Genomic DNA, 14328 nt, shown 5'->3' on the forward strand with positions numbered 1-14328 from the left:
AGAAGAAGAAAGGGAGAAGAGGACAGAAAGTTTATTTAAAGAAATAAGGGCTAGGGTGCCTTGGTGGCTCAGAGTGCTAAGCACCTGTCTTTGGCACAGGTCATGATCTCAAGGTCCTGGGATTGAACCCTGCATTGGGCTCCCTGCTCAGCGGAGAGTGTGCTTCCCCCTCTCCCTTGGCCCATCCCACTGCTTGTGCTCTCTCTGTCTTCCTCAAATAAATAAATAAAATCTTTAAAAAAAAAAAAAAAAGACAAGAAGAAGGGCTATCTGGGTGAAGATTTGGATATCTAAGTTCATGAAGCTTTTATAGGTCACCAAACAAAATCAACTTAAAGACATTTTCTCTAAGATGCATTATAACAAAATAGTCAAAAATCAAAGAGATCATCTTTTTTGTGTGAGTGTTAGTCACCATACTGTACATCATTAGTTTTTGATGTAGGGAGTTTGCTTCTTCCTTCTCCCTCTCCTTTTGCCCCTCCCCTGCTCATAGGCTCTTTCTCTCTCAAATAGATAGAATAGAATACAATAATACTGTAATATGGTGCTGTGTTAATTCTAGCACAAGATTAAACGATAAAAGTATCAAAAATAACTATAGCTATAATAATTTGTTAGTGAATGCACAATATAAAAAGTAATTTTTCAAAAATTTTAATTTATTAACATATAATGTATTATTTACAGGTGTGTGAATCGTCAGGCTTACACACTTCACAGCACTCGCCATAGTACATACCCTCCCCAATGTCCATAACTCAACCACTCTCTCCGTACTCCCCTCCCCCAGCAACCCTCGGTTTGTTTTGTGAGATTAAGAGTCTAAAAAGAGGTAATTTTTGACATCAAAAACCATAAACTGTGGAAGGGAGTAAAAGGGTAGAGTTTTGGTATGAGATCAAAGTTAAATTTTTAAATTTTTATTTTTAAAGTTAAAATAGACAGTTATATCTGTTATAAGTTTTATATGAATCTCATGGTAACCACAAAACAAAACTTTATAGTATATATACAAAAGATAAAGAGAAGGTAATAAAGCATACAACTATGGAACATTACCAATTCACAAAGGAAGGAAGCCAGAGGGAGAAAGGAACAAAGGAAATACAAAACAGCCAGAACACAAGAAGATGGAATTAGTAAGGTCTAATTAATAAATACTCTAAATGTAAGTGGATTGAATTCTCCAATTGAAAGGCATACAGTGGTGAGATAGATTAAAAAAACAAGACCCTATTATATGGTGTCTACCAGAGACTCACTTTAGCTTTAACGACTGAGTGAAGGGATGGAAAAAGATAGTCCATGCGAGGGGAAATCAGAAAAGAGCAAATGTAGGTATATTGATATCATACAAAATAGATCTTGAGCCAAAAACAGTAAGTAGAAACAGAGAAGGTAATTACATAGTGACAAAAAGTTTGATTCATTGAGAAGATGTAATGATTAAAAATAAGTATGACGTGGGGCATCTGGGTGGCTCAGTGGGTTCAGCTTCTGCCTTCTGCTCAGGTCATGATCTCAGGGTCCTGAGACCGAGCCCTGCATGGGACTCTCTGCTCAGCAGGGAGCCTGCTTCCCCCTTCTCTCTGCCTGCCTCTCTGCCTACTTGTGATCTCTCTGTCAAATAAATACATAAATTATCTAAAAAAAAAAAAAAGTATGACCCAACATAGAGCATCTAAGTATATTAAGAAAGACACACCAGAAAGGAGAAATAGACAACAATGAAATAATGGTAGGAGGCTTCAAAATCCACTTTCAACAATGGATAGATCATTTAGACAGAATATCAACAAGGAAACTTTGGACTTGAACCATAGTTTAGACCAAACAGACCTAACAGACGTGGAACATTCCATCCAACAACAGCAGAATAGACATTCTTCTCAAGCACATACAGAATGTTCTCCAGGATAGATCATGTGATAAGTCACAAAACAAATCTTAGCAAATTTAAGATTAAAATCAAACTGGCTATCTTTTCTGAGCACAGTGGTACTAAGCTAGAAATCAGTAACAAGACTAAACTAGAAAATTCACAAATGTGAGGAGATTAAACAACATACTCTTGAACTGCCAGTGGGTCAAGGAAGAAATCAAAAGGGAAATAAATATCTTGAAGCAAACAGAAGCACACCACACCAAAATCTATGGGATGCTTCAAAAGTAATTCTAAGAGGAAAGTTTACAGTGATAAAGGCCTATTAACAAGATGGGATTGGGAGGGAGACAAACCATAAGTGACTCCTAATCTCACAAAACATATTGAGGGTTGCTGGGGGGAGGGGGGTTGGGAGAAGGGGGGTGGGGTTATGGACATGGTGGGGGGTGTGCTTTGGTGAGTGCTGTGGGGTGTGTGGACCTGGCGATTCACGGACCTGTACCCCTGGGGATAGAAATATAAATTTATAAAAAATAAAAAATTTTAAAAAAAAGATCCAAAATAAGCAACCTAATTTTATACCTCATGTCACTAGAAAAAGAACAAACTAAACCCAATGTTAGCAGAAGAAAGAAAATGACAAAAGACGGAGTAGAAATAAATGAATTAGAGACCAGAAAAACAATAGAAAAGGTCAATAAAACTAAGAGCTGGGTTTTTTTTGCAGAGGTAAAACTGAGAAAACTTTTAGCAAGACTAAAAAAAAACAGAGACTCAAATAAATAAAATCAGGAGTGAAAAAGACATTGCAGCTTATACAAAGGATCATGAGACTAATAAGAACACTTATATGCTAATATAATGAGAAGAAATGGATAAATATCTAGAAACATGCAGTCTACCAACACTGACTCATGAAGAACTAGAATAATCTGACCAGACCAATAGCAAGTAAGGAGACTGAATCAGTAATCCAAAAGTTCCCCAAAAGAAAGATCCAGGACCATATGGCTTCACGGATGAATTCTGTCAAACATTTAAAGAATTAACACTAATCCTCCAACTCCTTCAAAACACAGAAGAGGAGGGAATACTCTCAAACTCATTTTGCAAGGCCAGGGTTAAAACTAATACCAAAGCCAGATAAGGACATTGCAAGAAAAGGAGATTACATATCAATGATGAATGTAAGTGCAGTAATTCTTACCCACATATTAGCAAAGTGGATTCAGCAGTACATAGAAAATCGAGTGGGATTTATCTGTAGGATTCAAGGATAGTTCAACATCTGCAAACAGTAAATTTGGTACAGCATAGGAATAGAATGAAAGGTAAATATTATGTGATCATCTCAGATGCTGAGAGAGCATTTGACAAAATACGGCATTCTTCCATGAGACAAACTCTCAACAAATTAGGTATACAAGGAACATACATTAATGTATTAAACGTTAATATAGTAGAGGTCATATATGGCATACCCATAGCTAAACCTTCATACTCAGCCGTGGAAAACTGGAAAGGTTTCTTTAAGATCAGGTACAAGACAAGGATGCACACTCTCAAAACTCCTGTTGAGCATATTACTGGAAATCCTAGCGGAGCAATCAGGCAAGAGAAAGAAATAAGAGACATTCAGTTGGAAAGGGAGAAGTAAAATTGTCTTCGCAGATATATATATATATAAAATCCCAAGATTTCACCAAAAAAAAAACAAACCCTTGAATGAATCAACAATTCAGTAAACTTGCAGGATACAAAATTAACATGCAAATTTGAGTTTCTATACACTAACAAATATCTGAAAAACAAAACAATCCTATTTGTAATAGCATCAGAACCAATAACATACCAACATACCTAGGGATAAATTTAACCAAGAAGGTAAACAATCTATACATTGAAAACTACAAGACTTTGATGAAAGAAACTGAAAAAAGATAAATAAATGGAACAATATGTTCCATGAATAAGAAGAATTATTCTTCATGAATTCATGAATAAGAAGAATTAATATTGTTAAAATGTCCATGCCACCCAACTCCATCTGTAGATCTAGTGTAATCCCTATTAAAATTCCAATGGTATTGTTCAACAAGTAGAAAAAAAAAATACTAAAAATTTTGTGGAATCATTAAAGACCCTAAATAGCCAAAGCAATCCTAAGAAAGAAGAACAAAAGTGAAGACATTGCACTTTTTGATTTCAAACTATATTACAAAACTATAATAACCAAAAGAGGGTGGGACTGGCATAAAAATTGACACCATGACCAATGGAACAGAATTGAAAGGCCATAAAAAATAGGGTCACTTAATCTATGACAAAGGAGACAAGAATATACATTGGGGAAAAGATAGTTTCTTTAAATGGTGCTGGGAAAACTGGACCATTACATTATACCATATACAAAAGTAAACTCATTATGGATTAAAGACCTGAATGTAAGGCCTGCAACTGTTAAAGTCCTAAGCGAAAACATTAAGTAATATTCTCATTGACGTCAGCTTTCACGTTTTTCTGGCTATGTCTCCTTAGGCAAGGGGAAACAAAAGCAAAAGTGAACTACTGAAACTGTATCAAACTAAAAACTTTTACACAGTGAGAGAAACCATAAAACAAACAAAAAATATGAAAAGGTAATATACTGAATGGCAAAAGATACTGACAAATAATATATCCTATAAGGGGTTAGTATCCAAAATATATAAAGTACTCATACAGTTCAACACCAAAAAAAAAAAAAAAAAAAAAAAAAAAGCAAAAACCAACCAGAAACTCAAATAATTTGATTAAGAAGTGGACAGAGAACCTGAATAGGCATTTTTGCAAAGAAGGCATGCAGGCAGCCAGCAGACACGTGAAAAGATGCTCAATATCGCTAATCAGGGAAATGCAAATCAAAACCATAATGAAATATCTCACACTAGTCACAATGGGTAGTATCAAAAAAGACAAGAAATAAAAGTGTTGGCAAGGACGTGGAGGAAAGTTTTCTTGGATGCACTGTTGGTGAGAATGTAAGTTGGTGCAGTCACTATGGAAAACAGTATGGAGGTTTCTCAAAAAGAAATATTGTATGATCTAGTAATTCCACTGCTGGGTATTTACCTAAAAGAAACCAAAGCCTCTCATTTGAAGAGATATATGCATCCTTACATTTACTGTGGCATTATTTATAATAGTCAAGATATGGAGGCAGCCCAAATATCCATCAATAGATAAATGGATAAAGAACAAGTAGTATATGTGTACAGTGAATGTTAGCCATGGCAAAGAATGAAATCTTGCCATTCACAACAAATGATTCCTTTTTATTTTATTTTATTTTATTTATTTATTTGACAGAGAGAGATCACAAGTAGATGGAGAGGCAGACAGAGAGAGAGAGAGAGAGGGAAGCAGGCTCCCTGTCGAGCAGAGAGCCTGATGCGGGACTCGATCCCAGGACCCTGAGAACATGACCTGAGCCAAAGGCAGCAGCTTAACCCACTGAGCCACCCAGGCGCCCCCAAATGATTCCTTTTTAAAGTTGTAAAGTCCTTGATTATACGAACAGTTTTTCCCCCATTTGGAGGAGTAGGTATATTTGTGAAATCAAAGGTTCTTTTAAGAATTTAAGAATTCTTAAAAATATTTAAGAATTTTAAGAATTTTAGGAATTTTAAGAATGTTAAGAATTTCTAGTTTTACCAGTTTCTGAAAGGAGGTTGAGGGTATAAAATAGTATGCTTTGGTCCCCAGATGAAATACCACAGAATTCAGAGCTATTTATATTACAAATCAATCCTGTTTTTTTAATGATGGTCATACGTTCAGACTGACCAGCATTTAAAATTTCTTTGTTTAAAGTTTTCAAATAAAGTTGGTTTCCCTCCTTATTCCAGTATGTTTTGAAGTCCTCTAATATTTTACATAATACATTCAAATGTGTGAATATATAATACCATGTACTTTATCTGATTTATATACTCTAAGGTTTTATGGATTTAAATACTGATAGTCTTATTAGCATATAAGGATAAGGAATACATGTTTAATTCTAAAATACCACCCTGTGAAGGAGAAGTGATTCAGCTGAGTATATGATAAGGCAGCTTTCCTACCTGTGTCTCTATTTTGTTACTTAAATAGAGAGCACTTCCCCAGGTGAGATTGTTTGGGTTTTGTTAGCTCTTGCCTTGAGGAAATAGTTGTTTTTCTCATTCTTAGGTTAGATTAAGAAAACCTGCTTCCTTTTGAAACATATTGAAGCTGGATAATGGAATGTTGGTTTTAATGGGTTTTATTTTTAACTTCCAAACAGAGCAGCATTTTGCAGATGTTGTACTTAGTGAAGAATTTCTCAATCTCGGCATTGAACAAGTGTGCAGCTTAATCTCAAGTGACAAACTTACCATTTCCTCAGAAGAGAAGGTAATTAAATTTTTCTTTTCAAGTATATTGTGAAGTAGTACTTTTCCTTTCTTTGTTTCACTTTGTTTTGTAACTTTGTAATCCTGTATGTGTAGTGACAGCCAGTGATCTTTGATGTGGAAGTTATTAGAAACTCCAGTAGTTAACTTGTTGATTGTCTGCAGATTACTGTTTCTTCACTTCATAGGAGGTTCCCTGAATTGCTAAACATTAGAGTTTTGTCCTTGACTCCCACAGCAAGAACTGGTACACATTAAGCTGTTTGAAACAAGTCTTTTGGGTGCTCAGTTTCTTCCCAAAGCCAGATGTCTGTAAAAATTGTGATCTAAGTAATTTCACTATCACATGAGTTGGAAGAAGATACCAGGGATAACAAAGTAATAGCTTGTTCTGGACTGAACATTCTTTGTTAAAAAAAAAAAAAAAACAATTTTATTTATTTGAGAAAGAGAGCATGAGAGCAGGGGGGAAGGGCAGAGGGAGAGAGAAGCAGACTCCTTGCTGAGCAAGGAGCCCAATGCAGGACTTGATCCCAGGACCCTGGGATCATGATCTGAGCCAAAGGCAGATGCTTAGCTGACTGAGCTACCCAGATGCCTTAGACTGAACATTCTTGACCATACTCTTCCTTTAGTCTGATCTCCTGCTACTCATACCCACCCCTACCAGTGCTTCCCTTCTCCCTTCCAGAGTGCTGTGCACCTGCTTTGTCTGGCTGTAGCCTCCCTTTCTCCACATTTTGAGTTGCCTTTGTTAGCCACCTGCACCTTTTTTTTTTTTTTTTTTTTTAAGATTTATTTATTTGAGAGAGGGAGAGAGAGCATGAGCAGGAGAGGCAGAGGGAGAGGGAGACACGATCTCAAGCAAATCCTGTGCTGATGAAGCCTGACGTGGGGCTTGATCTCACAACCCTGAGATCATGACCTGAAATCTAAGAGTTGGCTGCTTAACTGACTGAGCCACCCAGATGCCCCTGACTTTCTCTTCTACCCTTAGGGTTTTATTCTTTGGTGAGTGTTATATTCTGTGGGAATCAGGGCACAAAAGCTTGTGAACACACTGAGTTTAGAGAAACAAACTTTTTTTTTCCTTTTTGTTCTTTTCATTTAAAATTATATAAAATTTAGCTTTTATTCTTCAAAGATATCCATCCTGCCTGGCCATAAAAAGACACATTTACTGTTATATTTACTATATGAAAAGAATATGTGAGAAGTGCTTGTTAGATGTATAATCTTAGCACTTTAGAACTATAAAGTAGAAGAAGACATTACTAGTCATATTAACAGACATTTATTGAGTGCCTACTGAATACCAGATACTGCCATAGCATCACAGATATGGAAATACTAACAAAATCGAAATCTTTACTCCACAGACTAGAGGGACATACAGCCGGGTAAATAAATGATTATGGAATGCTGTAGAGGGTACTCTAGGAGCATTTCGTCATTCCTGGTGCGGAGGGCAGTTCAGCCTATCTCACATGTGGGACCCAAGTTCTAAAAAATAAGTATGCATTTGCTGGGGAAGTCCAGATGGGTGGGAATGGGAAGGGCATTTCAGGTAGAGGTAGAACATGTAAATGTAAAAAAGGTGAGAAAATATAATTTGCATTATGTTGGTTCTATATGGTTAGAGTTTAGAATATGTTTGGCAGAGTGGTAGGAGTTAAGATGGGAAGGTGACAAAATATCTTCTCAGCCGTATTAAAGAACCTTGACTTCATCCTAGTGGTGGAGAACCTTTAAAGGGTTTTAAGCAGTTGGAGAATAAAATCATAATACCTACATGATAGAAATGTCATGATCGCTGTTCTGATTTTCTCCTGCTGCGTAACAAGCCACCCCAAAGTGTAGTGACACAAAACAATAACCATTTTATTATACTCAAAATTCTGTGGGCAGAATTCATTCAGGGCATTTTGGGACAGCTTATTTCTGCTCAGTAGTATCTGGGGCTTCTGCTGGCTTGGCCTGAATGTCTGGAGATACCAGCCTGATACCAGATGAGCCATCCTGGAGCTTCAGTCCATTTGCACGTGGTATCTTATATCTCCAGAATTTCCACAGTGGCTCCTTCATTCACTTGTCTGGCTTTTGGGCTAGAGTTTGGTTGGTATCTCCCTCCACCTCTGTCCTCTTCCCCCAGACCCCTCCTTGCACTCACTCTGTGTGGCTAGTTTGGGTTCCTCGTCACAGGGTAATCTCAAGTAATGAGTCTTCTTGCATGACATCTGTCTTCCCCCAAATGAGCATTTCAAGAGACCCGAGTGAAAACTGAAAAGCTTTAGAAATCACTCAGCACTGCTTCTGCTTCTTTATTTATTTATATGTATTTTTTGTTATACAGGGCCAACTTAGATTCCCCGTGGCAGGTTTCATAAGGTGTGAATACTCAGAGGTGTGGTTTATTAGGGGACTATTTTGGAAGCCAGCTGTAACAGTGGTGGTGTGCTGAATGAACCAAAAGTAGGGTGAGGGTCAGATAGGAGGATGTTGAAGTCATACCAGTGAGCAATAGGAGCTGATGTAGGATGGTTGAAACAGGTGGAGGAGAGCGAGCAGAGCTGAGAAACAGTAGATAGAATTGACAAGATTCTTTTTATTTCTAGCACCCAATACCTAGAGGTACTTGGTAGGTACTTGCTGACCAAATGAATTAAAGAGCTATGTTAATTATATTGTAAATAATTTTTAGTTTCTTGTTCTATTTCTGTACCAACAGAAGTTTTTTGTTTCAAATGATCCACTTACCTATCATCAGGCATTTTCTACAAGCCTTTAAAAATTACTGGGTTATATATTCATCGCCCTGGAGGGAAATTATAAAGCCAAATATGGGCTTCATATTAGCCTATTAGCTTTCTCATAGGTACATGTTGTTAAGTTGTAATGCCCTTGTTATTTCTTTTTTTAAGAAAATTCAAAAACAATAGATTTTAATACATTCCATTGTGAGAAAAGTTGTGTTCATCTATTCTACACACCCTTGATTTAGAAGTGGACCATTAACATTTATGTGTAAACCTAAAGAAAAAGCCCCCAACATAGTTGTTTATAAGGGCATGTGATTTTCATTCCACAGAATCACTTAGCTTTATTATTTTGGGTGCTCTATTCCAAAGAGACTTGAGATTTAAATCTAGGTACGTAGAACCAAATTCAAATTAAGAAGGTTATCAACTGAATTAGATCGTGTATCATCAGATTATCACAGCAACCATTTAAGTTCAAGAATATTAGATAGTGTATTTGGTGAAATTCTTCGTAAATACCAAATGAAAAATACTTAATATGTAAAAGTACTAAAGGTACTTACTCAATTAAAAGTAGAATTACTGTATCATCCATCAATCCACTTCTGCCTATATCTGAAGGAAATGAAAACAGAATCTTGAAGAGACATCTGCACTCCCATGTGCATTGGTTTATTGCAGCATTGTTCACAAGAACCAAAATATAGAGACAACCTAGTGTCCATCAGCGGATAAATGGATAAAGAAGATAGCTCTCTCACACTCACATGCATGCACACACACACTGAAATATTATTCAGTCACGAGAAAGGAAATAACTGCCATTTGTGACAACATGTGTGGACCTTGAAGGCATTTGCAAAGTGAAAAAAGTCAGAAAAAAAGACAAATGCTATATATCACTTATATGTGGAATCTAAATAAACTGAACTCAAAGAAACAAAGTGCAGTGGTGGTTATGTGGGGTTGGAGATGGGAGAAATGAGATTTTGGTGAAAGGGTATAAACTTCTGCTTGTACGATGAGTAGGTTCTCGGGAATGTATAGTATGGTGATTATAGTTAACAGAACTGTATTATATACTTGAAAGTGGCTAAGAGTATATCTTAAATGTTATCACCACAAAAAAGAAGTACATAATATACATAATTATGTGACATGATGAAGGTATTAGCTAAGGCTATGATGGTCATCATTTTGCAATGTATAAATATATCAGATGAACATCTTAAACTTACACAGTGTTATCTGTCAATTATACTTCAGTGAAGCTGGAAAAAAGTAATTACTAAATACCAAATTAAAAGAAATAAATAGACTTAATAACTTTTTTAGTACAGCACAGGTCAAGATTTTGAAAAATTTGAGCTATGTGTTAAACTTGAATGTCTTAGCAGGAACTGAATAAAATGTAATCTCATCATACTTCATTCACATGCCTTGGTCCATAACTCATTACTTATTTTTCTTTTTCCCCTATTTTCTGCAAGGTATTTGAAGCAGTAATAGCTTGGGTAAACCATGACAAAGATGTAAGGCAAGAATTTATGGCTCGGCTGATGGAACATGTGCGGTTACCTTTGCTTCCTCGGGAATATTTAGTTCAGGTAAAAGCATATGCAAAACACATGAATACACATGGCACTTTGTCACGGGTAGCACTGTGTCCCCGGGCTGACAGCATGTAGATGCCTGTTACACAGTGGTAAGATCTGTAGAATACAGATCCACAGGGCACAGGACAGAGGACAGTAAAGGCACCTGCAGTCCTTGGCATCTGTTCTTTCTTTGGCCACTCCCCATTCTTGGAAATTTGCTTCCCCCAATTTTTGATGTGGGCAAGCAAATACTAGAGCTTATCCAGAGTATTTATGGTCATTTACACATAAATAAATGCACCTGTGCCTCTGTGTCCCTGCTCTGTATCTTCTTTGCTTTCCTTTTGAGCTTCTTCTGATTGCCCTGCAGAAATGGAATTTTGACATTTGACCCAAATACTATTTAATTCTACATCATAGTTTTACAGTGGCACGTATTTGGTTTTGGTCTTTATTTCTAATCTGAGGAAACCCAGGGTATTTGAAATAAGTAGAAATAAATGGATTTTAGCGGTCTATGAGAATTTTTTTATTATTAGCATCCTGGTCTGAAATTTTTATAATTGAAACCATTTAAGGAAACATTCTTTATTAAGAGATTCAGTTGGAAAAAAATAAAAAATAAAAAAAAATTAAAAAAAGAGATTCAGTTGGAGCATTTTAGGATTTCTTGAAGCCTTATTATTTTTTGTGATCTGTATAGTCATTGACAGTCTACTGTTAAGAAAATGAACAGAAAAATCTGTTCTGCATGTGAGGTCAGGAATAGCAGGGACAAGATTTGTTTGTGGTGTAGGCATGTTTATAGGTATTTTGAATCATTCTCTTGGGTATTTTATTTGCCTTTTTGTGTTTGAAAAGTGTCTCTAATTTATTAGTATTGCTTACTCCACCTGAAGAACTCATTATCTAAATGTTTTTCTTACTCTTTGGCTTGATGTTTAAAGATAATAGGTGAATTTATACAGAAAAAGAAGAAGAGATATAGATGAATATAGTATTACCTAAAGATTATTCTATAGCTGATGTCGAGGTATTTAATTTTGATTGCCATTCTTTTCTTTATTGCTTACATGTGTTTTTCTCTGCAGACCAGATATTGAGCATTTTTTGGCTTCATTTATTTTTCTCTTAGTGATTTTCATTGTAAGGAAAAGACTGAATCAGAGAGTATAGTTATTATTATTATTTTTTTGCCTCTTCTTTATTTCTGTATCTTTGCCAGTTTTATCATGGGATAGTTATCCCCATCATGGGATATGTCTTATTTCTTCTTACAGAGGGTTGAAGAGGAGGCATTGGTCAAGAATAGCAGTGCTTGCAAAGATTACCTCATTGAAGCTATGAAGTATCATTTGCTGCCAACAGAGCAGCGTATATTAATGAAGAGTGTCCGGACCCGTCTGAGGACACCCATGAACCTTCCCAAAGTAGGATCTATTGTTCACACTTGTTACTGCTTCACCTGAAGGGCCCATAGTGAGGCTGTTAATGTTTTTATTCATCTGAATTTCCACATGCCTGAGAATTTATTGTAGTGTCTATAATTTAGCTTCTCTATTGGGTTTGTGTGTGGAGGGTGGGGATTGTTTGGTTCATTTAATCTTTATAAACCACATGATGTCACTGTTCTGGAACAGAAAGCAACTGATTTTTGTCTTTTCTGAGTTTTATTAGCTTGAGTTACAGTATAAAGGAAAATCAGAGAAGGTAGGAAGATTTGTCTGTAAGCTGTGTGTTTAGGTAATAACTGAAAACTGAGCAGTTTCCCAGAATTACATACTAGAGTTAAGGCTGAAGAACAGCTTGTTCAGTTCGTTTCCTTCCTCTTCCCTGTTGTATGCTGTCTGATGGTTCACTCACACATCATCTGTAGTCATTTCAGTGTAGGTCTCCCCTCTGTTGTCCCAGATCACCAGTGTTCACCTTTCCCTTGTGTGAGAGTTCATATTCTACCTTTATCTTTTTAGTTGAAGCCATTTATGTTTTACTGATTTAATTTTCCTGACAGAATAACCCCACATTTCTGTCTCTGTTTGCAATTTCTTGTGCCCTTTTTCCATCTTCACAGTACTAGAAAACCAGCACTTTATGCATCATTTTGTATGGTCTAATCAGAATGATCCATAATATAATGCTTTTATTTATGTATTTATTTTTAGCTCTTATATGTGTGGGGGGCAATGATAGATTAAGAAATAAGAGTTAATCTGTTACCCATTGTTTTCTTACATCATCTTTAGTTACCACTGTCCTTTCCATTAAATTATGTCTTTTAAATTTTTTCACTTAATGCTCTAACTTAGTGTTCTTTTCAAGTTTTATTTTTGGAGTGTACATTTTTAATTTCTTCAAATCTGTGTTGGCATTGTTTTTCTGTTCTGCCCAGTGTTAATACCAGTTCTCCATTTAGAACTGTGTATTTTGCAAGTATGCTATTTACTCCTTCTTCTAGATCATTAGTAAATATTTTAATTTAGAATGGACCTCACCGCTCTTCCTGGTGACACCTTGCTAGAAATACTCACTCACTGACAAGGTCCATTTGCAGAAAATTTCAGTCCATAGGATTATGTTTATTATCTAAGCCAAAAATAAGTAATTTGGCCTGTAACATCCAGTGAGATTCCGGATCAAATAGATTCAAATTTGGCATGACTTTTTTTTTTTAAACATCCCTCTGCGTGTTACTCATTTTGTTGTCTCCTAGAGGTTTGGAAGCTTTTCTCAAAATACTCTAAATTTTTGCTCAGAGTTATTATCACTTAAAAGGTATTTACAAGGCATTCACTTCCTACCCTGTTTTGAAAATTGGTATTTGCCGTTTTTAAATTTTCTGATCTCTCCTCAGTTCTCCAAGATTTTTCAAAAATAATTGTAAGTGGCTCAGTAAGTACATTAGCTAGTTCCCTTAACACTTTAGTATGCATGCCATCCGGGTCTGCTGATTTTATAAATGTTTACATTTTCCAAGTACCCTTTTACCTGCTTTTATAAATAGCCATCTTTATAAGTCTACATCACTTCATATTTGTCCATATTATTTGGTGTCAGTTTTTGTTCTTAAAAAAAAAAAAGATTTATAAAAAGTGTTCACAGTCCTAGCCCATATAAATTATCATTTCTTTTTATGCTAGTTTCTTCAGTATTCTTCTGAGCAGCTTTGTTTTATTTTAATACTTTTTAAAATATTCCATATTTGTAAAAGTTCTCTTCTTCTGGCATCTTAAGCTTTGCTGTCTTTAACTATTCTTCAATGACCTTTAGAGTGAAAACTAACTCTCTTCCAATTTCTGGAATAAACATGTCACTTTTGGAAACTTTCTGAAGTGTTCTTGGTAAAATCCCACCAAGTATTTTATTTTCTCTTTTGTAGAGTTGTGATCATCTGTTCAGTTACATTGATTCTGGGCTTTTCTGGTTGTGGCTTTGGAGTGGCCCTTCCAACTCTCTTAATACTTGTGATTTCTCAGCTCTTTACCTTTTATACTATCCATCAAGGTTCTTATTCATTCTGCTGTCTCAGGTGGCTGGGGGCGGGGGGGCAGCAGACATGGCAGATGGCAGTATGCTCCACTGTTGCTTAGACTTTGCATTTGCATGGTCCCTTCTCAAAATTTATTTATCTAGGCTCTTCTTGAGCAAGATGTCAGAGGGGTAGGAGACTG

At 36.0% G+C, this 14328-nt stretch overlaps 1 protein-coding gene across 2 annotated transcripts in view; it reads left to right on the forward strand.

Moving 5' to 3' along the window:
* The window catches only part of KLHL2 (kelch like family member 2), a 109899-nt gene that overhangs the window by 73085 nt on the left and 22486 nt on the right, over positions 1-14328 (forward strand). For both annotated transcript variants that reach the window (XM_059174678.1, XM_059174687.1), the window contains 3 exons: positions 6195-6304; positions 10553-10669; positions 11941-12090. In XM_059174678.1, coding sequence (XP_059030661.1) covers positions 6195-6304; positions 10553-10669; positions 11941-12090 — 377 coding nt within the window. The remainder of the gene's footprint in view (positions 1-6194; positions 6305-10552; positions 10670-11940; positions 12091-14328) is intronic.

This window comes from Mustela lutreola, chromosome 1 (genome assembly GCF_030435805.1).
Source record: "Mustela lutreola isolate mMusLut2 chromosome 1, mMusLut2.pri, whole genome shotgun sequence".
NCBI lineage: Eukaryota > Metazoa > Chordata > Mammalia > Carnivora > Mustelidae > Mustela > Mustela lutreola.